This window comes from Platalea leucorodia, assembly GCF_965183815.1.
Source record: "Platalea leucorodia genome assembly, chromosome: 4".
Lineage (NCBI taxonomy): Eukaryota > Metazoa > Chordata > Aves > Pelecaniformes > Threskiornithidae > Platalea > Platalea leucorodia.
This window is the reverse complement of record NC_138826.1, coordinates 59,519,447-59,544,495: the sequence shown is the minus strand read 5'-3', so window position 1 is coordinate 59,544,495 and position 25,049 is coordinate 59,519,447. Positions and strand designations below refer to the sequence as shown.

Below are 25,049 nucleotides of genomic sequence, written 5' to 3'. Positions count from 1 at the left end.
CCCCCCACAAAAAGCCCCAAACAAACAAACAAAAAACCCAACACCCCAAACACCTGAATTGTGTTCATTGAAAACCAGAGCATTTTCAAACAGAAAAGTAAGGGAAATGTTAGAAATTTGTATCTTGGTGCCTAGATCCTTTACATGTCTAAGTGCATATATATGAAGGAAAGATCTTACCAGGAAGCAATGGGTTTCCAATGTACTCTGAAACAAGGTATTCTTGCATGGAGAGAACTACATATGTGGTGATTTTAAGGGAAGAGTTGTCCCATGATTTATTCCAGTGTTGACAGGGAATTATTATTGCTTGTATTCTTGTTGTGCCTTATTCACAAGCCAGGAATCTGTTGTGCTGGATGATCTACCGATATAGAATAAAAGTCTGTCCCTTTCTCAGAAAATTCAAAATCTAAATAGTGTTGGCAAAGTTACGATAACTTACTATGCAGTGTCCGTAGTTACTTTTCAAGCATAAATCTTTAACTTGGAGACATTCAATACTTGAAGTAAGAGGAGCTTGTGCACTTGCTTTCTTTATTGAAATGGACTTGTTTTTTTCACATTGCTAGTAGCTCATTGCGTCTTCTTATGTTAATGGCATGCAGCAAAAAAACCCCTCTGCTTGGAGGGGGGAGATAAAGGAAAACAAAGTTGCTAGTTGCAAATGAAGCGTGCTCCTTGAATAAGATTTTTTTGTTTAGATTTTAAAAAATGTTTAGTCTCAACTATGGCAAACGAAGTGTCTTAAATCATGTATCTTTTATGTGTGTGTTCTGAAGCCCCAAAACAATTTACAGGAAAAATTCTGTAACTCTCTTATCTGGGCTAACAACTACACACTGAGTTTTAGTCTGACATGATGTTTAAACGTGTACGTATATATTATAAATTTTGTTATAGAAAAAGCCATAGTTCAGGTTGCAATCAAGCTTTCATTATAATTCCTATCTCTACTTACAAATTACCTCCAAAAATGTTCTTTTTGGAAAAATCTAGTGTCACTTTAGCAGTTAGCTGTCAGAATTAACATCTTGTCAACTTTTTTTCTTTTTTTAGAGGCAAATAAGGAAAAATATCCAAATCATGCTTTAAAGAAAGTGAGTTTTGTATGTGTGCAGCCCTGCATTTTCTAGGGGAAATTTCCAGGATTGTCAGCTGAAAATTTAATAAAGGTTTCTGGAAAAGACTGTTTTCCCGTACAAATAACTGTGTTTATTTCACTTCAAGATTTTAAACTTTGTGTATGGCTATTTGTTATCATCCTGAGATACTGAAAGACTTTTAGACTTAGAAAAATATATTTGCAGAGTGAGGTTTTAAAACCAAAGAAACAGGGTTCCAGGTCAGTTGGACTGCGGGCCCTCATCTTCCCCACCGTGGAGTGATGAACATGCATATAGAAGTCTTACAATGTGCTGATGTAGCTGTGATGATCTAAAGGTCCGAGTGAAGCATGGTTTACTCGGAGGGCTCTCTTTTGATAAATTAACTGGTGGAAGAAATACATAAGCTTTCTGTGCAAAGGCCATCCTTCAGGTCAAACTTGCTTTAGACTAACAAAAGAAACTACTTCTCACTATAAATCTTGCCTCACGTATGTGATTCTGGAGAAATGTTTTTCTGGCCGGGTCTAAAAGACCTAGAGTGTGGGAGGTACTGCCACCAATCCAGGAAGTCAATAGGTGTGCTTCATTGTCACTATGCTTAGAAAGTGTTTTCCTAAGGTAAATTCCGAATTTTTCTTACTGCAAAAGCCATTGCTTCTGCTTATTCACCGTGAGTATGGTGATCGACATTGCCTTTCTGTTCTTTGAAATAATATACACATACACATATATCTATAAATATATATTAAAAACATATATATAAGATATATGTGCATATATAAGATATGTATAAATATATACACACTTAAAGACTGTTATCATACCCTCCTCCCACTCACATCCTCAGGAGCAGCAGTCCAAGTTCTGGCATTCCCATTTCTGTCACTTTGCCTCATAGCTCATGTTTTCTAGGGCTTTGGTTGGTATCTTTGTTCTCTTCTGGGCAGCCTGAACAGAGCCACATCTTTCTTGAAGTGTGGAACCTGAAACTGCCCGCCGTGTTTCAGCTGAAGCCCTCCCAGTGTGGAGCTGAAGAGAAGTATTACTTGTAGCGTTGCATAGATTTTACCCTGTTTATATACTATATTGCGATGATTGCATTTTGTGGGAAGAAGGCAGTATGACAATATCAACTTCTGTTCTCTTGGGGATCCAATATAACCCTCAAGGCTTTTCTGAAAATAATTTGGGAAGTTGATTCATTTTGCTTAAATACTTTGCATTTGTCCCTGCTGAACACCATTCTATTTTTAAGATTTTTTTTTCTCCAATTCATGAAGTTAATTTTGAATTCAAATCCCGTCCTTCAGTGTATTTGCTTTGCCTCCCAGCTTCATAGTTACCTGCTTGTTTAATAACACCATTCACCATTTCATCATCTAGATCATTAACGAAAACATTGAACAGAATCTGATCCAGGGCAGGCACTTGGGTACCTCCAGGTACATCCTCCACTTTAGACTGTGTACCAATCATAACTGCTCTCAGGCATCCACTGTTTTTGTCCTAATGTTATAGCAATTTTTTTCTTGCTCATATGTCCCTTGCATCCTTGTGAAATTGTCATACAAGACCTCATAAAACTATTAATAAAGTCAGGAGACACGGTGCCTACTGCTTCCATCTTGCCTGTGAGTTCTGTTACCCAGTTCTGGAAGGAATTAATTTTCTTTGGCACAATATATTCATGACAGATCCATGTTTGCTGCTGTTTTTCTCCTTGTCTTCCAAGTACTTGCTGACACTTGTTTATTTTACTTATTCCAGATTTTTTTCTGGAGACTGAAGTTCAACTGGATTTAAATTTCCCCCCTTCTCACTTTAACTGGGGACTCTGTTCACTCTTTCTCAGTCATCTGAGATGTCTCCCGTCTTCTTTGAGTTCAAATCAGCAGCTAACAGCTTTGAGATTACTTCAGAAAGTTCTTTAAATATTCTAGGATATTCTAGGGTGCGGTACCTAAGTAGCTGAAACCATGGACATTATCTAAGTACTTTATAACTTGTTGTTTCCCCTTTACAGTTGGAAATGATACCTGTTTTGCTTTGGGGATTAATTGTGCTAGTCACCTGCTTTACTTTACTAAAATTGATGCAAAAAGGTCATGTAACACTTAAGCCTTCTTACAATCATCTATCAAATGCTCTCCTTTTTCCGTTGGTTGATGGATCAATGTTTTCCACATTCTTCTTCCTATTAACAGATGATCTCATACACTGACCTTTTTTTTGGTGTTATTCTTCATGTTTCTCATTAGGCACCTCTCGCTTCAGTCTCTCATAACTTTTTTTCCTGTGTGCTTGCATTGGTCGTACACGTGATCTTAGTAGTGTGACCAGTTTCCTACTTTCTGTTTGCTTTCTTTCAGTGTTCAGTTAAGACATTATAACTTAACCAGTTTTGTCTTTTACTGTACCCATCTCTCCTCTGCTTTGGGGAAAAATACAGTTGTGCAACCCAGTTTCAAGGTCTGCATTTTTAGGATTCTGATGTTTTTAAAGGGATGGAAAAAAAGAACAGTGACATTCCACATTGGCATAGCTCTGTTTTCATTTAAATAATTAATCTAAGCACAAATTCCTCTAAAATAAATGTGTGACTAACCAGATGAAGTCAAGAAACTCAAAAGTTGCAGTTCCATTGTGTCATTAACTTGCCTCCTTCTCATATAGAATGGTCACTGCTTATTTTTTTTTTTTAATGATGCTTTTGAAATACTTAATAGGTGGCATGACAGATGTTATTAGAATGCAAATAGCACTTATAAAGGTATTAATGGTCATCACTGTATATTTTAATAGTGATTTTGGTGATGATCTTTTTGGTGATTTAGTTGTAAGCTTATGATGTCAGGTATTTTGTGCAACATGGTTTGTTTCCTGTTGTATAGCAACCTTGTCTGTTACTTTTCTGACTTAACTCTCATTTTTGAGACCTGTATTTCTGTTGTGGCTGCATTTGAAGTAGTTCTGCAACTTTGCGTTTTTGCAGAAATGAAAGTGTCTCCTACAGACTGCACAATCAAATTTGTTCACTTATATGGACTTCTATGTTTAATTACTATTCAAATGCTTAAAACTCATGATCTGTAGCACAGAATTACTTGGGAGAGAAGAGTTTTGTGTACCAGCTGGACATAGTCAACAGTACAAATTCTTGCTAAAGGGTGGTACGGATTAGCAGGGTGATGATGCTATGGATCACAGTGCTTAGTGAGTTATTGCATTTGGGAGGGGGGCTGAATCTCCATTTCCCACTTCTGGTCAACTTCGATCTTAGTAACAGTGTAAACAAATATGATTGAAGTGATTTAGGTATCGTGAAACTTTATTTGTAGTGGGGGAAACAGAGTGAAGTATTTTAACTGCTACATTGCAAAATTAAAATAGCAAATCCAGTAACTGCAGCTCTCGGGTTACAGCAAAGTTTTGTGGTGGGGCAGAAATGAGAGCTATAGGTCAAATTTAGCATGGTGCCTCACAAGTTCAATATGAATTGTGTTCTGCTTGCTTCGTAGGATTTAACACTAAGCATTTAGATTATAGGGTAGAATTTCATTCTTTCTCAAAGTCTGGCTATGCTGTCTTTGAAAATATTTTGCTCAGTTCTTGAATGTACTTTCTGTGAAGCTGTGTGAGCTTCACTCTTTAATTCAAGCTATTTCTATAAACTCCCTGTAGATTAAGTCATTCGTCACTGCCATTAGTTATTTAGTACAGATAGTCTGCAGTCTCTGAGCTTCATAAAACAGACAGATCCTGATCAGTAATCAATATCTGTAATATTTGTTAATATAAATCTGTCATTACTGACTCATCTTTTGAAATTAATTTGAGACAAAGCACTTTATTATGGGACTGGTGATCGTGGTAGAAGCAAAAGCAATGAAACCACCAGAAGCTGTATCCTTAACTTTGCTGGCACATCAAAGTCAAAATGCATAGACTTGAATCCTTATGTGAAACCTAACTAATAAGCAATAATAATGGAGAAGCTTGACACATTCCCAAATTGCAGAAAAGTCCTCATTAAGATGCTGCAGCTGTTTATTTTCAGGACCACATGGTCTAGTCAGCATGATAAGAACACAGTGGCAATGGATCAGCAAGTTTGCTTTTACTGGAAAACACACACGTCTTTCTTATCCAATCTAATAGGTCAGTATTAAAGAAGAGCTGGAGTTGGAGAATAATTAGAGTAATTTTCCATTTATTTTTCTTTCCAGCATGCCTCAGGCTAGGGAGGTCAAATAGATGTTAAAGAGAAAAACTGCAGCTGGAACTAGTCTGAAAATAAATATGTATCCCATGAGCAGTGCTGTGTACAATTTGCTTAGTCTTAGAAAACTAAGTTCGTCTGCCAGTTGATTGCCTGCTTCATCGAGGAAATCTGCTTAGCTTGTGTGATTCTGAAAGCGCTTTTTCTTCAGTTTCAAAATCTGAGGGATGTGAATTAACTATTTCCCATTTCTTGTTTCTTTCAGCTTTCCCTTTCACATATCAGTCGTATTACTCACCAGCTTCCTTTGGCTGGTTTGCAACTAGGAGGTTTTTCAGTGAGCAGAGAGAAGCTCTACACTTTTGTGCTATGCAATGAAACTATAACAGCCTGGAAATCTTATGGCAATGCCTGACATAAAGTAACATCTGACTCTGTCATGTCCTTCCTTGCAATTCAGTGAGATGAATTTTAAAACCTTGCATGCTTTCTAGGTAGAGGCATATCCTGTTGCACTCTGTGTGTCAATGTGATTGTATTTTTTTTACCTGCTTTAATTCATTTGTAGTGCAGTCATTGCTATGATATCTTGGCACTGCACATCCAGCTATGAAATATGCATCTTGGGTAATTATGTTTGTTCAAGAACGGTTTGCCAGTTCCCTGGTTTTCAATGTCTTTCATCCGATATTTTAAGGAAAACAGTGTGTCGCTTGGTCTTCTGTTTGCATTGTCCAGCAGTCTATAGGAGCCCATCTGATATATGTAGTAACAACAGATTTCTATATTAATCTACAGTGGAACACGGTCAATAGTAGACTTCAAGCTTGCTTTGAAATAAAAGGTGGTCTAACTCCTTTACTGGGTTTCTACTGTCTGCCTCTTGTATGTACACTTTTTCGGAAGCATAGGCTCTGCTGATCAGATGTAAGGGGAAACACAATCTCTTGAGTGTGCAGTCTTTTGAAACTGAACTCTGGTTTCATAGCCTGTGAAGGAATAAGATCTGTAGACCATTTGGTCTTCCTTTTACCTGTATCTCAACAAATGGGCCACAGGCAAACTTGCAAGTCCACAAAAAAAGATAAGTAGTCTTTTAAATCTTATATAGGGCATATATAAACAGGACATTCTTCTTACTTAAAGTTTGCTGTTGTGACTTTGTGTAGATTTTATGTTGCATTTTTCTAACATGGTTTATATTTTCTTCTATGAAGTGTCTGTGGCGAAACTCAGTTAATCTTTCACAAGTTCTCACATATCTCAATTGAAGCGTACTCCAAAGAGTAAGGGAATCTGTTTTGAAGTTTGAAAATGCACTCATTTTGAAGTGATTGAGGTTTTAATTTGAGTCACTGAAAAAGCCTTATTGACGAGACATGGGTGACTTAACTGTCTTTACTGAAACAACGGAAAAATTGTACTAGCTTGAAAGTGTGACTTTCACTTTTTGGTACTGCTGAGATCTAAATATCAGCCACATGTCACCTGACATATATATTCTATTATTATGATTGGGCAAAAGAATATATTCCCTCAGTTTTGGCTAAAAGAAGTGCAAAACTTGGGACTGCTAAGTCAACATTCTTGTTAATACATGCTTTTTAAGTAAGCATTACTCCATTGATTTCAATAGTTCATCTATCTTAAAATCAGCTTATCAGGGTAAGGAATCAGTTCCAGTGTCTAAATATATGTCGGTTGGCCTAAACTATCTGCACAGCATCCTATAAAGCACAAAAGCCATGAACCCTGCCTTTGTGTTCCAGTTTCTGCTTCAGCATACCTTCGAGTCAGGCTGTTCTTACGCTTATACATATGTACCGTTTGCAGAGAGAATTAAGCTCATTGTTAAAATTTCTCTTTACCTTGAGGCAATCTTGAAAACATAAGGATTTTTATGATAGGACTTGAGAATTTCATTTGGGTGCTTTGCCACGTACTAAATTGCATAGTGCTGCACGTCTGTGTGATAAAGTGATGAGAACTAGCCTCACCTTTTGAGCTTTCAAACAACCCAACTTGCAAAATGTGTTGGTAAAAACGAAAAAGGAGGACAGTTTATTTTCTCTGAATCCCTGGAGACTGAATTGATTGGAGGCAGGTCTAACAGCTCAGTGTCCATTGGGTCTTGTTGGGAGACTGCTGCAAGGTGAACGATTGCATAGTAGTATTACTTTAAAATGAAGAACTTGAATTGGCGGAACAAGCTGGTAGTAAGTGGATACCCTACACTTATCCTTAACCTTAGCTCTTGATTTTACTGATACTTAAGATTTTTAAAAACACTATTTCTCTTTTCCGCTGTTTAAAAAACATCTTCACAAATTTCTGTGTTTTTGTGTTTTGTTTTTTTTTTTTTTTTTTCTTCCTTTTGCAGGTTCCAACTATGGGAGTCCCCGTCCAGCTCATGCCAACATGAATGCCAATGCAGCTGCAGGGCTTGCCCCAGAGCATATTCCTACTCCAGGGGCAGCTCTGTCCTGGCAAGCTGCGATTGATGCTGCCAGGCAAGCCAAACTGATGGGTAGTGCTGGCAATGCAACAATATCCACAGCTAGCTCCACGCAGAGAAAACGGCAGCAGTATGGGAAACAGAAAAAACAGGGTACCACCACAGCTACACGTCCTCCCCGGGCACTGCTGTGTTTAACACTGAAAAATCCCATCCGGAGGGCATGCATCAGCATCGTCGAATGGAAATATCCTTTTTGATGTTCTCATTTGGAAAACAGCAAATTGTTTGTGCACATCAGGCGCTATTCATAAGGGTGAAGAAATCAATACATTAAGTTGAAAGGCACCACTGGGAACGTAAAGTACACAAATAGTTTTTGATGTCTTAACTGAGATCATTTATGCTGGGGAAAAAAGAAGTTTAGGACTGAAGCCTTAACTATACCCTTGTGTAAGAAACCACTAGAAGTTTAAATGATAAAGGTTAGGGCTTGAATTCTGCTCTTTTAAAAACACGTGGCCCAGGCTGAAATTGATGGCAGATATGCAAGATATCTGAGGCCAGAATTGAACTGACTTTATGGGATTGATAGCAGTTGCTAGCTTTCCCTTCTTTTTTTTTGCAGGCACTTAAAGAGGTGCCACCACTTAAACAGCTCTGGTACTTTGAATCATATGGTTTTTTGTTAAACATGTGGCATCACACTTTCTACAGTATGGAGAAAAGAATGGGACAAAAGGTGGAGAAAAAAACCCCAAATGTATGCAATAAGACCCTGAAACAGGGCTAAGGTCTGTTAATTATATTGGAATTCCACTTAAACTAATAAGGCTCACTAATGTATGGTAAGAGATACTGGTTATCTGGAAGCAGGGAAAAAGAAAGACAGTTAAAGTAATCCTGCAACATGCACAAATACATTACAGGGCCAGAGCTAGTAGTCTGAACAAGAGACAGACTGTGTTACAATGATAGATGATAACCACTGACGCAGAACTGCAGAATGTAAGGGTCAGTGCTGCTTCCCTGGAAAGTCAGTGAGAGTTTGGCCATTGGCTTCATCACGTGGAAGGAGCAAAGCCTTTTTAGTCACCCAAGTCTGATCAGCGCAAGCTGGAATTTGAGAATTTGGCGTGAAACACAAAGTGAAATAAAATATACCTCCCTTGCCTCCCCAAAGAGAAACCAAGTCTAACCCCGAACAGCCATTGTCAGTAAATCACAAGCTAATGGGGTTCTTCAGTAAATACAAAGGGAAAAAGCATGTTGTTAGGGATAGATAAGCATGTCAAGGGAAGGCAGTACAGAACTTGGCAGTAGATAATATGATAAAAAATGAATGATGGCATTTACGACAATGTGATAATATTGTTCCTCTAGGGGCCTGGTGGGATGTTAGAAAGACGAAAACATAGTATATTAGACCTTGCTGACATGGACATATTTTTCAGATTAAGAACTTGTTAAAAATGTTCCTGTCAATTCTTAGATGTCCTTAAACTACCTGCCTGCCTATTCCTTTCTTCTTCAGATGCTAATTTTTAATCTCCCTGATTAAGTTTGCTACTTTTTATCCCTTCTGGCATAGCTGTGATACTTTAAGCATAAGATGATGGATGATGACTAACAGGATGAAGCTGAATATTGGTTTACTTGCCAGCACCCCAGTAACCACATGTCTTTAGAGAAAGAGCACAGAGTGACATTTGATAAATGAATAAGATCAGCAATGAATGATGGGAATGATGTGTTGTAAAACAGGATACAGCACTGCTGAGATCAAGAGAGGACCAAACAATGCAATTAAAGCAATGCAAGGATGCTGATGCTTGCATTTTCCTGGTTTTGTTTGGGTTTAGGTGAGTTGGTGGAAGTATTTTTTTCCCCTTCAGAACCTCTCATTGGACATCTAGTGTTCATAAACATGAAACGCTTCAATGACAAATAACAATATCAAAGGGTTATGATAAGGTTTAATTTTATTCTATACTCTGAATTTTCCTAATTTCTAAAAACTATTGAAGAAAGCTTAGTTTAATTTGATGAACCACTAAAGTCTAAGCATAGTAGCAAAGATTTAGCTATGTATTTAATTTTCTGCTATGTGTGCAGTGTAGTTGTAGGTTTTATACCATTTTATTTTTACAGTGCAAAAAGAGAATAGAAGTAAAAAAAAATGCATAACCAGTGATAAGTTAATAGAAAATAATTGTGTCAAAAAGTCTAGGAAAAAAGCTATTAAGGAAAGCCTATGGAAATTCAGGTCTTTATGCAGTAAACAGTATATATACAGCCTGAGGTATCTGAGGAGTCCCACTGATTTCACATGTAATCTACTTACCCTGATTTGCTCCTCTTCCTACATATTATCATATATCTCCTATTATTCATAGGTTTAAGCACAGTAGTCCGCCGAGTTTGGAACCCTTTGACTCTCCCACATGTGAAATGTAGAACATATCTGAGCGTACACTGTGGTCAGGATATCTCGCAGTGCAGGCTGCTGCACATCCTGATCTCCAGTTCTTTCCTGCTAAAACCTGCTGAGAACAGTAGTCTGCTGACAGAAATCATACGTGCTGTGTTGACATTTGGCAACACTGCAAAGCCAGTCCCATGGTAGACAAATTCATGCTCAAATGCACTGTATGGCAGAGGTTATACTTGACACTCCCTGTCCTATCCTGCTCTTCATTCCCCTCCAGAATATTGGTGAGTTATCCCAGAGCTAGCCTCCAGGATATTCTTGCAGGCAAGTAAATGTAGACAGACTTTAAATGTGGTCTCTAGTCTGAGTTTGGAGACACTTCACAGCAATTAAGGTTAAGGAGTCCACCCAAGTAGATGAAGTACAGTGCCAGCATATTGGTCAGTAGAGAAACGCCCTTTGATTCCAATGGACAGTCAGTGGGGCATCAAGGTTGTGCAGGATTTGTTTGCTGAACATGCCAAAAGTTTGTGGTTTGTTCCTCCTCCCCCAAAGTTGATGCCAGGCTGAAACGCCCCTGAATTGCTGCTAGTTTCTCCGTCATAAGGAACTCTTGGCTTCCTAATATATATTAGGTGTCCCTATTATACTGTCTATATATATATTAGGCTTCCTAATATAATTAGGTGTCCCTAATATACTACATAGGCACGTTTGTTTTCCCTGTGGTGCCAAATGAAATGCAAATAAAAGGAAGAAATACTTACTCAAATAATTTTTAAGCAAAACAAGTATACATGGCAATGTGCAGTATAAGCAGATTTTGGACAAAGCCATTTTTTTTGCCTTAACAAACTTTATCATCATTTAAATGTCTTCTAACTGAAGGTATGCATGCATTTCTTGAGCCCTTGCATTTAATTTTGAGATATGAGAGAGAGATTGAGAAAGGGGAAATAAAAATACAACACTCCCCCCCCCCCCCCCCCCCGCAAACTTTTGTTAAAACTATTTCAGGGTTTGTAAATGCAGATGGAAAAGACCAAGAGAAACTAATCGTAAGAGGAAAGATGACAGTCCTTCTAGAACAGGCTTCTGTTATTAAAAATAGTACAGCCACACTTGAAAGAAAATAGGGAAAATGCGATCTAAATAAATAAAAGAAGAAAAAACTTTTAAGAAATCTGTGTTTACTCTGGCACGCGACTGGCCTACACTCCTTTTGACATATTAGGAAGATTCTTGGCTGGGAGCTCCTAAAAGCACTTAAAAAGGCATATGTTTCTTTTCAGAATATAAGGGGCTTGGAATGTTTTCTTTAAACAGAATTCTTATAAATCTTCTTTTTTATTTGTGTGTGCACATTTTGGAACAATTTCCTTAACTCCATTCCTCAGACCATTTGAAATAATTATTTTACTGACTATTTTTGCCAATTGTGTGGCCTTAGCTATCTATATCCCCTTTCCAGAAGATGATTCCAATGCCACCAATTCCAATCTGGTAAGTCCTTGATGGTGTTTAGTCTCACTATTTTGAAAGTCCTTTTTAAAAGTGATCAGAGAGACCGTTGAAGCTAGGGAACATAAATATATCCACCAAAGCTGAGAACATAATAAAGTAAAAATTGTTTTTGAGTGCTATGTCTCCTCTATTCATGTTAGCACCTGTTTCAGTTGAGCTGGCTTTAGAAAAGAATGTTCTAAAAATTGCGCGGGTGTTGCATGTGATGTTTTGGTTAACAAATTTCTGCACGCTGCAAAAGTGCTTGGTAAGTTTGAAACTGCAGGTATTTGTGGAAGAAATCTTTTAATCATGGAATATATGGTGGCTTTTGTCTTACAAAGTGCCATTGCGGAATTTATACTGTCGTCCTCTCAGGTGATACGGGAGAGCACAGCTTGACTAATTTCTAGGAAGTGCATTAATGCTTGCATTTCGCAGACGCATGTGTTTGGTTGAACAACGTTTGTGGGTTTGGGTTTTTGTGTGTGTGGTTTGGTTTTGGTGTGGTGTGTTTTGTTTTTTTGTTTTTTTGTTTTTTTTTTCCCTTCCTTCCCTCTTGTTGGGGGAATATAGCTTCTTCTCTGTCACCACTGATGCTAATGTTGGTACTTTGGGATAGAGCTGTCTATATAAAAAGGCGAGAGTGTTTGGCTTAGCATGAAGTCATAGCAAAGAGTTTTGTTCAGTAAGGGCACAACACAAAACAGCTCTGGAACGCAATTCACTGAATTAGCAGAAAACATTTTTCTTCTCAAATATGTGAACAAATCTCCTACTTGTCTGGTTGGATCAGGATGAAAACTTGCTCCCAGAGTTTAAGAGCTGGGATGCTATTTCCTGATTAAAATTTACTGAGACATAAGAACTTTTAGAGCAACAGAGGAGGAAAACAAAAGCCTATTTCCAAAGTAGGCTGACAGACATTGTAGTTAAAATGATGCATGCTGTTCTTGGAAGTCAGTCATTTGATTAAATATCTCTTGAAGTTGTATAAAACAAATTGCAAACTTCAGGACTTTGTTGGAACAGTGCTTCTGTGTTTAATCCCCGCCCCGCCCCCCCCCCCCCCCCCAAAAAACCCACCAACAAAAACAAACAAAAAACCCCAAAACAACAACAACAAAAAAATAAACAGAAAAATTGTAGCATAGTGCTTTTCCACTGTAACTCCTTGAAGAAGTTTAAAAATAGGAGCAGAATGAGATAAGTGATTGTTAACTTTTAACTATTCTCTATATTTACAGAATATATGAGTTGGTCTTGTTTCTGTTTTGTTGCTCTCTCTTTGTTAGCTTGACTTAGTGTTTAACAATGATGAATTGTGGTGGATATGTTTACAACATTTCAGTATGGCACCTTTCAAAAAATGAATGTCTTTTAATAAAATAAAGCAGATTTAATTGATCCTCTGGCTATAAAAGGCAGTATGTTGTTTATTGCACATTCTGAGCTGCAAGGTTGAATGAGGAAAATGAAACAGAGTTGAAGGTTAGAGGACTCTTAATTTGTCTTGAGTTTAATTGGGTGTGGGTATTTGCCTTATTTCAGTGAGGAGACTGCTGGCTAATACTAAGTTGGGAGTATATTCATAACTGAGTAAGGTATATTGAAACTCTTCTATTATGAGAAAATATATGCACCTTGTGAGCTGAGTGCAAACATTCTGCATCTGTTTTCCAAGACATCTTTTGCATCATTTGGTCAGTCTACCAAAACACTCATGTTATTTGTGAGTAGGATTCAAAAACCCTAGCCAAGCAAGAATCATCATCTCAGGAAAGTTTAGAAATGTTATAGCCTTGAAGATGAGGAGGCATTGTTAATTTATCTAAATAGCTGTTTCACAGAAGTAAGGGGAGAAGAAAGTAAAATGGGGAATCTGCATGACTACGCTTTGTTCTTTGGGTCTCAATGGAAAAAGTAATTAAAAATGGAAAATGGGATACTTAGTATCCCATGAGGGGCTTGCACTAGTGGAATTAAGGCTGTATTCTACACTATAGATAAAATCCTGGAGCTCCAACTGCTCAGTAGCCTTTGGTCCTGTGATCTCCTGTTAGTCCCTGTTTGTGGTTGTGGGGTTTTGTGTGTTTTGTGGTTTGGGTTTGTTTTATCAGGGTGATATACATGTATCTTGGCGCATATATACTGCTGTTGGGAAACAAACTTTTTGATTATATGTCACATGCTGCAAAAGTTCTGAAACTTTTCACAGAATTATGAAGAGTTGTATGTTGTGATCGGTGAGTAAAGTACTGAGCAATAGGGAGGGGAAATGGAGGCAAATGGGTGAGATAACGGTGAAAAAATGTGTTAGTTGTGTTGGAATGGGATGAAAGAATAGATGAAACTTGGAGTTAAAGGAAAGCTATTCCAGATGGCAGGAACTGCAGAAGAGTGGGACCTTATGCTCAAAGAGCCAAACTATCCATGGAAATGACTAGAAAGAAGCTGGGGTTAATAATGTGTTCCTGTAAAAGCTCATGTACTCACTTGATTTCCCCCCCACCACCACCTGTAAGCATGTATTTTGCAATCAGATTTATTTTGTAGCCATGAAGCCTAGAGCTCCCAAGGCTATGATCTGAAACAGGAAAGGAGTGTATGTCTGCAATGTGTGCATGTAGGTTAATAGTGTGCACAGATGTCTGTACTGTGCAGAAGTGTGAGTCTGACCAAATGTGTACAGGATCTTCCTAGCTGCCCAGAAGAAATTTTCACTTGTGTAAGAACTCTTGATTCCTTTCTATTCTGCAATTTAGGTTTTTTTAGGGGTAAAGCTACCACAGAAACTCCCACATCGCTGGCTTCCTGAGCCATCCCTAACTTCCTGAGAAAAGAAGAAACTATCTACAGAAAACAGATGATGGATAGTAACTGTTTTACAAAGTCTGAAAGTGACACAACAGTTTTCCAATAAGCTGCCACTTTTCCCTTAGGGTCCAAGTGTTCCTTCTCCATGGTTTCATCATAACTTTTCAAGCAATGTTTTCTTTGGGGGCTGAGGTAAAAATTCAATCAGTTGTTTTTAACAAGCTAATAGAGCAGAGTGTGGTGAGAGAAGAGAAAGGAATTCTGAATTGTGCAAGTGGCTTCTTTCCTTCTCTCTGTAAAAGTAGAAAAATGATAGCTAAATAATGTTTTGATAAATAACTGCTCTGTATGAATTTCACAGCTGTGATCAGCCATTGGTCAAATAGTGTGTACTTATTGCTGTATGCCTTCCACAGAAGCCTTGAAGAGTCTCATTTGCCTGTACAAAACCAGTAACCTATAGTCATATCTCCATTTTATCTTTAGGTGCAAGAACTATTTGATAGGATGCCACAGTAATTAGTATGAGCATTGGAACTAAATACAGAAGAGTCCAATAAATGATTCCTTCCCTTTTGTGTTAGCGAGGAATTGTGATTAGCTGTTATATATTACATGTATACGCCAAATACCACACAGATGTTCTGGCTGGTTTTCTGCAGTCCGGCTTCCTATAATAATAATTCTTATAAATCCTCAAGCCATTTTTATCAAGTCTAGGGATGGTAACTTGGACTGTGAAGCAGTTTCATTTTTCAAATGCATGTTTATACTAAAATCCAGATTTTGTATTTTTGTGCTTGCTGCAGTGTCTTTGTCGCTGGCTTTAAGAAAAATGCTGGAACAACATAATGTAGTAATAACAAATGCTTGAAATTGGCTTCAGCAGTTTTTATGTTTTACTTCTAGAGTGTGTTCACTAGAAAACTATTGAACTTGCACAAATGGAGGGGAGTTGTATTGGGTACAAAATTTTTTTGGTATTAATGAACTCTGTTGAGACTTTGCTTAAATTTACAAGTAAAGAAAGCTCATGCATGACCCTGTGCAAAGAACAGTTATGCATTCTCTTGATGCAGTCAGGAAAATTGGAGCTAGGTTGAGGGGAATTAAAGTTAGCCTGAATGAGAGGCTGCAACTGATATGGAGGCTTTCTGCTTGTTATCCCTGCAATTATGCATTCGAACAGAGATAATGTACATTTAGGAATAAAACTATAGACTGCCGAAGATAGGAAGCTGAGAGGAAAATGATTCTGTCACTTTACTGGCAATTGCAAATGGCACAAGCCTGGTCAATGTCACAGCATGGCGATAACATAATAAGGTTAAGACCAAGGTTTACCACACTTTCTGTGGAAGGTGACTCAGTCGGTTGTTTATGCTTTGGATAAATAGCAGGAGAAGATTCCTTGTGTTGTTTTGCTAGCTCTGCTTTCCCTCCCTTGTCCTTATTACAGGAAGGAAATTCTGTTGTACACTAGTTAAATTTAAAAAAAGATCTCTTCTGTTTATATGTGAGCTTATAATGGGATGTCACCTTCAGACTAATTTGTTGAACCCGAAATAGGACCCTGTGAAAGGAAAGATGGGATTTCTGCTTGCTTGTCAGTGCTTGTGCCAGCGGGTGTTTGTGGGAATGCCTGCCTATAGAAAGGGGGCTTGCCTTTCAGGAAGGTATGGCTGCTTTATTAACTGATTATGGTAGTATCCAGTTGAGCAGGTGATTCCTGTACAAAAAAGAAAATGTTTTTAATCTTTTTGCATTTGCAGCAGACTGACACAATAGGTGTGGATGTGGCTATATATATATTACATTTCTAGATACTGGCATAACAAACCAGCATTTTTTATATCAGAGAATTCAGGAGTCAGCATATTGAGCAGTCTCTCAATTTTTCTTGTGCAAAGTCAGAAAGAGTTAGAGAGCAAAGTGGGGGTCAGGGGGTCAGGAAAAGAAAGGATGGCTTTTCTGGATAAGGATAAGGAAGAATACTGTATTCACTTGCTAGTTCGGAACTGTCACACAGGAGGACGATAGCAATGACACGAGAACCAAAAGCTTTTGTGCAGTAATGAGATATGCTAACATTAGGGGTGAGGTGCAGGGCAGGACAGAGTGGATACCAAGCTAATAAGCTCTGATAGGTTTATTAGCTTGGGCCTCATGCCAGCACTGCTACAGCTGGGGGAAGTTGTAGAATTTGAAAAGTGAGGAGTAGGTGACAGAAGATGGAAGAGAAGACCTGAGGAGGCTGGAAAGGGACTGGAGTCAGGATGAGGAGAAGAAGAAAGGAGATTGTTCCAAAAAATCCTTGAGGACTTCTTCCAGAAAGACTGCAAATCACTGGCCAGTGTGATGCTAAGGAAGCTGAATAGGATGGAACTCATGGCTCAGTATTTCCCTCTGGCAGGGAGAGGCTGATACTCAGCATCTCTAGCAGTAGTGAAGTACAGGGAGGAAGAATAAGCATTGGTTTTGAGAGGAAGACATTCAAGCTTGTCTGCTGGTTCTGGTGTTGGCAAACTGCGTGGTCTTGGATAAATTGCTGTCTCAATTTTCCCATCTATAAAGTGGGTTGGTTACTGCTTTCACGGTGAAGGTAATTAGTCAGTGCCTTACATCATGCAGACCATTACCAGGAACGCTGTAGAAAAGACTGTCAAGAAAAGAATAAAATCTGTAGCAATCAGTTCCAAGCCAGTGGTTGCTAACTGAACAAGAACGGTAAAAAGTAGGACAGGGGCCTCCCTTTGCACTGGTGGGGGCAGAATTTAATTTCCACAGAGAAGTGCATAGGACTGCATCGTCACGATTTGCTCATGTGTGTTGAATTAATTTGAGGGGGACTCTTAGCTTTTGATGCTTAAATGTGCAGCCTTTGTATCTTCCTTTTAACATTGTGGTGTCATTTCCTAGGCTTTGTGAAGACAAAACTGGTAAAGCAGAGATTAACACCTATACGTGTTACTAGCAGGACCAAAACTGTTGGGTTCCCTGGGCAGGCCTCTGTCACTTGAGTTGGCTGGGTAATCAGCAGTGGTAAGAGGTGGTTCTCTGTGTGGACCAGGTGAGGATAGGATTGGGAAGTTTGGCAGAGGGATTCAGAGGTGTTCGCCCACAAGAGAGGAATGCCAAGTTCTATTCCAGGCTCTGGAAAGGAATATACTTGAAGGGCTCTTCTGTATCTTTGGAAGAAGGGCTTTTCTGGCTCGCTCTTCCAATAATGCCTCCTTCTGAACCTCCCCCTATCTCAGCGACACTTGTCTGAGCTATAACTCTTCCTCAGTTCTGCCATTTCTGTTCTCTTTCTTTGCTTGACTTAGAGTCCATACTTTAGGTTTATCTTTCTACCATTTCATTAGCAGTTTTCTGTCCTGCACAGGGCTTGCTGTTAAGTCCCAATCAAATCCCAGCCTTCTGCTTCTCTTTATACCAGTGGTCCCAGTGTCCTCACCCAGTCTGTGCTTGTTGTTGTCTACCATCTCTTGATCTGCTCGGAGATCTCTCATGTCTGTGTGTCCCTATTTGTTGTTGCTTTTTAAATTCATTCTTTGCTTTGCCAAGTCATTTTTCTTCTTCCAGTCCAGCTTCCATCAGACCTGTCCCTTTTGCTTTCCCATTTTCCTCCTAGCTGCAGTCTTCCCTCCATAGTGGTTTCATATATTATTCATCTCTCTTCTCATTTGATCTCAGTGCTGTCCTCGCTCAGCTTCAGCTCCCTGACCACTTCTCTTGTTAATTCTAGTCTTAAACTCCTTTCTGCTCCTAAACCTGGTTTCTGTAACCAAGCAATCCCAGTGCTCCTTCCAGCTGCTTCTTTCATATTTTCCAACTCCATTCTCAACACATTGGCCTCCCACATTGACCCTGTCCCTGGTTCAGCCTTAGCCCTTTTGCTTTTGAAATCAGTAGTGTCCTTCCCCATGATGTCTGGACACCAGCGGTAGAAATACTGAGAGAGCAGTCCCAATTCAAAGTTCAGTTGCTTTATTCCAGCTTGATTCAGACCAGTTGAGAACAGTTATTACATGGGTCCTTGAAAGCCTTTATACCCCTTGCTCAGCTCTGTGGATGTGACACATACATTCTAGTCTGCAGAAGCTGTAAGATGCCTGATTAGTATTTGTAATGACAGTTTGAGTGTTAAGCCTTAGCAAATCTCTGTGGAGCCTCTGCAGATGGAGCCAATCTGGCCAAACTTAAGTGGGTAGGCAAGGCAAAAGATGCAGCCCTGACATAAAGGCCATTAATTTGGCAGTTCATATGACCTTGTTGCAAAGAATATGGTCACTAAAGAAAATAGTTGTTGAGATTTTCTTTTTAAACTGGGGTAAATCAATGGATATTGTTAAACTGTTTTGTCTGAAATAGTGCACAAATATTCAGCCTGAGACAGAAACCAGCCTGGAAAACTGTAGTATTAACTGGTAAAATCACAATTAAAAGCAGCTGAAAACAGTATCTTAATAATGGGAAGTGTTGGGTAGCTTTAACAGAAGTAGTGCTAGAGATTCACCTCCATTAATATCTTCCATATTAAAATGTAACACCGGTGCTTCACTGAATCAGTGAGATATTGAAAAGTGGCATAATAGGCTTTCAGAATTAAATAATGAATTATATATAATGCTGTAACGATATCAAGTACATTTACATTATGCAGTATATAATGTAGTAAAGAGAAGAGGATTAAGAGATACAGACCAAGGGGACAAAGTAGGTTTCAGATAGGATTTGAAAGTGGAATACGTGCCTTTGAGGCAAAATTCAACTATTCAAGAAGGGCTGTCCTGGTTTGGAGAAGCTGCAGAGGAAGGACCTTTGTACAAACAGCTACGAGACTGATAGGAGAAATGGATGCTCCTATTCACCTACAGTAGGACTGTAAGTGTAAGTTGTGGAAAAAAAAAAAATTCTGTTACACAAATTAGTCCAAGTCCCTGGAAATAGTAACTTGCAGGTTGTATGTTTCTGTGTAAATGATTTTGAAATTTTAACTATATATTTTGGTTCTGATTGACAGCAAGTTTGTTGGTTTAGTCCAAACATTAAACCATTTATCCCATTTCTTTAGACAGCTCTGATTATCATTTTCCCTTTCTTTATGTGTAAGCTTTCTAAATCTCTTATCAAGTGTATTTTAGATTTTTTTTTTTTTTCAGGTGGTAATTATTCTTGTTTATCAAACCTCAAGTTCACTGTAGGATGCTTTTTTTTTTTTTTTTTTTTTTTTTTTCCCTCTCTCCCTCCTGTTCAGGAAAGAGAGGAAAAATGTGGAAGCAGGCCAAATAAGAGGTTTTAAGTACTGTGGTTTTCACTGTAGTCTAATTCCTTTTCCTGCAAAAGTAATATAGTCTTTTAAAAGTGGTGAAAATTTCCAAAACGGCAGGTACTTTTTGTATTGTCTTTTTGGTACAAGTATCCTTATCCCTCTGTAAGTCTGTGGGATGTTAGACTTCTGTTCATGAGTTCATCAGAATCCTTTTAATGATAGGAATTAAGCATCTTTATCTAGAAATTCAATAGATGGTTTTACATATGATCTTTAGATTCCTTTATGTATAGTTTGTATTATACCACATTCTTGGGCTTTTAGTCAGGCAAACTTCCTGTTGACTTCACTGGAGTTTACTTGGCTAAGTGACCCAAATCCACCCACTGATTTAGCGTATGCCATTGACAAACAATTGTTGCAACATTGGGCTTTGCTGACATCTACAAAATCATTGACTCTAAAGGCAATACTCCTTGTACTTGAGCTAACTGGAAAAAACCCCAACAACTTTTCATAATTCCCTTAGAAATAAAAGAATGGATGTGCTGCTTGCCAAGGGGCAGAACTGCCAGAAGGGAGGAATATATTTTGTATGTTCGTCAAAGTTTTGACTGGCTCTTCCTCTCAGGGACAATTCCTATTTTTTCCCATGTTTTCTAACTCCTACAACATGAAGGTCCATATGTCATAGCAGCTCTTCAGTCCTCCTGGCTGACTGGCAGACAGCTTGTACTTCAAAGTAAGCTAAGACCATCCTTGAATTTCACTCTTGAGAAATGCTGGACAATTTTATAAATGAGTTTGTCTACAACCTCATGGAACAAAATCTCTTTTCTTCTTGTACAATAGCCATGAAGAGCCTGTATTTATCAATGATATTTCTCTATTAAGAATATGATGTTGGAAGTTCACCAGTTAGGGAAAGAATTCCAGTAAGCAGCAGAAAATATTCATTAGCATCTCTTCAGCATGTTGCATTTCTGGCAGATGCTGGGAAGCTGGCACAGCAGGTTGTCTCCTTGAGACATCCTTAGCAAGTTTTGTTGCACCTAAGCCCAGGCAAGGGAGCTGGACCATCTTTGGACTGCAGTGTTTTTTCTAACCTTTTGCTATAACCTTAATAACTTGTGATGGGTCTGTGGGACATCAAGGAATGCATATTTTGCTCGGCTGACACTTTAATGACATATACCTGTAAAGTTTTATACATGCATGATGTAAAATGATGTCTTGATGCTAATAGAGAGCTTATCCGTGCAGACTTTAGGCTCTAATGCAGAACACCTGGCTAAAGGAGCATACCTGCCCTTTGAAAACTGTTACCCTCCTGTGGCTGCTGGTAGTACAGTTTCTTTACAGTTTCTCTAACAGTGGTGTCAACACCTTCAGCCCCATGCACTGAATTTGGCAACGGCAGGAGCAAGACGCCCTACTCCCACAGTATAAGCTTTCCAGAAGCGGCGTGTATGCGGTTCCCCAGCTAGCTGTGTTGGCAAGCGTGCAACTGTTTTTTAGGCTGTCCTGATAAACTTACACTGATGGAGAGTTTGGGGTTTTGGAATTCTTCCTCTTCTGCTGGCTTGCTATTGTCTGTTGCTTGTAAAATTTGTATTTAGGTAGCTTATATTAGAAACTGAAGCAATCAACTTTTGCATATGATTATCTTCATCTGGTATGTTGAAATATTTTTCTAGTTAGCAAAAAATGTACTTAATCTCTTACTATTACTCTTTGATCTGAAGCATGGTGAATGCTTCTTATGTGGACATTTTAAAATGTTTTAGTTCTATTAAATACCCTCAAATATAAAACCTCACACAAAAGCAGAACTTGCGTGTTATTTTATTATTGTATTTTCATCCATTGCGAACCACTTACAGTGCTGTTATCCTTGTGCAGCCTTATTGTTTGTTAGAGTCACTTTAAAACAAGAATCTCTGTTTAAATGAGATTATGCAGCCAAACATGTGGTTACAAAAGATTTTTAAAGATCTAGTTGCATAATTGTTTCACAATCTAAACTTGTATTTAAAAACAAACAAACAGAAAGCTTCTCCTCATTATGGTCACCAAGATAATGTTTGAATCTGAACAAAATGCACATCAGTGCCCTTCAGGAGTTGTTGGCTGACATGAAAGACTGCAAGATGAAATAACATGGAAGAGAATGAACAGCTCCTATTCACATCCTTTAGCTGTTAAGGCTAAATCATAACAATGACAAACTAAGATCTCAAACGCACATAAGATTTGTACCACTGTAGTGACAGATATTGGGGCTTTTAACTGTGTTAAGGATTGTTTTTCTGTAGAACAAGGAAATCTGCTGCCTCTCCTCTTTAAAGCCACTGCTGTCCTTGCAACAAAGGGAAGGAAATAGAGGATTTCCAGCTTCCTACTTTTATTAAATGCCTCAGGTGCCTCATGAGTCCAAGAAGCTAACTAAGCATTTGCTTGTGCAAATACTGAATAATCATGTGCAACTATAGTAACGGAGCAGTACTATATTTTCATCTGGAGTTTTCTATGAAATCCAGTGCAGTATGTCAAAGTAGGGAGAACAGCAGGTAGAAGTTGCCATCTGCATATAGATATCCAGGCTGGATGTGCAGCTGTGGTGTACACCTGATGTCGCATTGATTTCTACCAGCAAGAAACTGATGAATCTCCTTTAAACCAAACAACTTGTATCCTAATTTTTATAGGTCATTAACCGTGATTTATTCTTCCCTTATTCAGCCTGAACCAAGTTTTAGCTGTGAATCAAGTCACTGACTTTTTTTATACCTCTTATCTTATTTAACATTTTTACTGTATCCTACTTCTCATTTGACAATTATATAATTTTTATCCTTCTCAGGGGTGTGATGCTTTCATCCTGACATAAATAAGTTGTTCATAGCAGTTCTAACTCCAGCATTACCTTTTACTTACTCAAATTAAATGTTTAACACATTTTATGACACACTTAAAAATTACGTTCCAGTTTCAGCCTCTTATTTATATCCAATGTAAAAAAAAAATATTAGTGTCAAAATCTATTTTGTCTCTGATTTTCATTGTCCCTATGATAAAACCAGCACTGCTGCTACTTTGTCTGCCTTTTGAAGCATTAGGCTGTTGCATGCAAGTATTTGACAGTCCGTAGGGGAAAAAGGAAGCAGCAGATGAAGAAAAGTTGAATGTTTTAGCCTTTCAGATGCCATGAAGTATGAGAATGTGTTTGAGTCTTTTGGATGATCTTTCCGTACTGAAATCTTAGAGTGAAAGAAAAAGAGGAGGAAAAAAAATATATGCTGAAATGTATTTGTAACTCTCAGAAGGTCTAATTCTCTGCTAAGTTTTAAGCATATAGATAGCAGTCACCTTAAAGAGGATATGGCTGTATGAGGGACATGGTGTTTTAAAGGTTTAAAGAGTAGTAGCTAATGTAGGGAAAATGCAATGCAGTATTTGAGAGAAGTAAGTGCTGATAGGACTATGGAAATATTTTTGATAAATATCTCTTGAAATAAATTCAGTCCTGGCTGACAGCTCCTTTTGGAAATGTTTACCTTTGCTTTCACATTTCAATACTGTATTGAAAAAAGATACCACAGAGAGATTGATCCCCCTTTCAGAGGAAGAGAGATCACAGCTTGTATTGAAGCTGCTGCTCATGTGCTTCTCTGCTCTATTCATCTTGGTTACTCAAGCCATTTTCCATGGTCGGCAGGTAATATTGTTGGGCTCTGGTATGAATCTGAAGGAGTGTGTTTAAAACAGTCAGTGTTTTTTGTGGTTCATTCACCCTCTCCACTATCCAGACCTGAACTAACATGGCTCCCAGCCTCTGTGCCTGCTGTTGCTTGTCAATAAAATACAAATAAAGGTTTTGTTGAATGATAAATTATACATTTTTTCCTTTTCTTAAAAGAATAATAATTTCCAAAGAAGGATTTTTTAATCATTGGTTCTTCAGTATGTCTTGGCTTTTTTTAAAAGTCTCTGTTGAACTAATACATTGAAGCAGAACTCATGAAGAGCATGGTTCCACCTTTGCTAGGATTCACTTTTGAGATCTTCTTGGAGGCCAGGATTATGGATGTTGCTGGGTGGTGCTCACAGCAACTCACACCACCGAGAGGCTGTGTAATTGTCAGAGGTAGGCCTTGTCCCTGTCATTCCCTGTCTTTAACACAAGTACACGCTCATACTGACACAGACGTTCAGGGTAACAGGCACCAGTCTGGAGGCTTCTCCCTTGTCTCCGCATGCAGACACAGCAGCAGCTGCGTGTGTAGGAGGAGTGCCTCTTCCTCTTCCTTGCACCTTCCCTCCTGTCTCACTGGGATGGGTAGCAGGTCCATTTGACAGTCTGTGCGGGAAAGGAGGCTGTTTCGCTTTTGGAAGAGTGGCAGAGCAGGTAAGGCCTTTCATTGTTCTCACATGGGTGACTTTTAAGCTTTGATCAGTAGAGTGTTGAAAACTCTCTCTAATCGATGCATCTGCATATATGGACAGAGGGCTGGACACAGCTAAATACAGTGATAACCACGTTGCTCTGTGTGCCTCTGGCTATAGAAACCTATGTGCCTTTGCTGTTCCAGTCCAGAAGGCAAACTGGGCTCAGCAGACCCTTTGACCTTTTGAAAGCATGAAAATCCATAGGGAGCTGAAAATTATTCCTTTTTTGTTGAACTGCTTAAAATAAAGTGGCGCTATGACCTCTTGAAAGTATGTCTGACCCTGAGGGACTAGGGAGAGACCAAATGAACTAGACCATACCAGGACCCAGAGGTGAGCACAAACTCAAATTTGGAGGCAAACCCCATAGATCAGACTATATTGTAAAGTGGGAGGTGGTGATTTCAAGCATCTAGTCTTGCTTTCCACTGGTTGTATAAATTTGTGCAGCAATTCCTCTATGAAGAGAAGGGAAGATGTGTATAGCATATTTGTAAGGACAACCTCAATTCTAATTTAAAGCTGCTTAAGAATAATGTAACCTGAAAAAAGACAGTTTTTTTCATTCCTCCATACATTCTTCTACTACTATACAAATTTACAAGAATGAACATGTCTTTCCTAACTCCATGTAAATTCTGACAGATAATGCTTGAGTCATGGCTTAATTGTCCCTATTAGAAGGACCATAACCTTTTCTATATTTTCACTATTTCCTGATGACGATTCTTATGGGTTTTTTTCTTCTGAAAATACTCATCAGCATCATCTCTGAAGGATGGACATTGGAG

General features: G+C 38.5%; 1 protein-coding gene across 20 annotated transcripts in view; it reads left to right on the top strand.

The window, feature by feature from the left end:
- CACNA1C (calcium voltage-gated channel subunit alpha1 C) overlaps positions 1-25,049 on the top strand; it is a gene marked incomplete at its 5' end in the record, with an annotated part of 481,188 nt that overhangs the window by 65,158 nt on the left and 390,981 nt on the right. For all 20 annotated transcript variants that reach the window (XM_082309318.1, XM_082309328.1, XM_082309322.1 and 17 more), the window contains 2 exons: positions 7,709-8,030; positions 11,612-11,717. In XM_082309318.1, the coding sequence (XP_082165444.1) occupies positions 7,709-8,030; positions 11,612-11,717 (428 nt within the window). The remainder of the gene's footprint in view (positions 1-7,708; positions 8,031-11,611; positions 11,718-25,049) is intronic.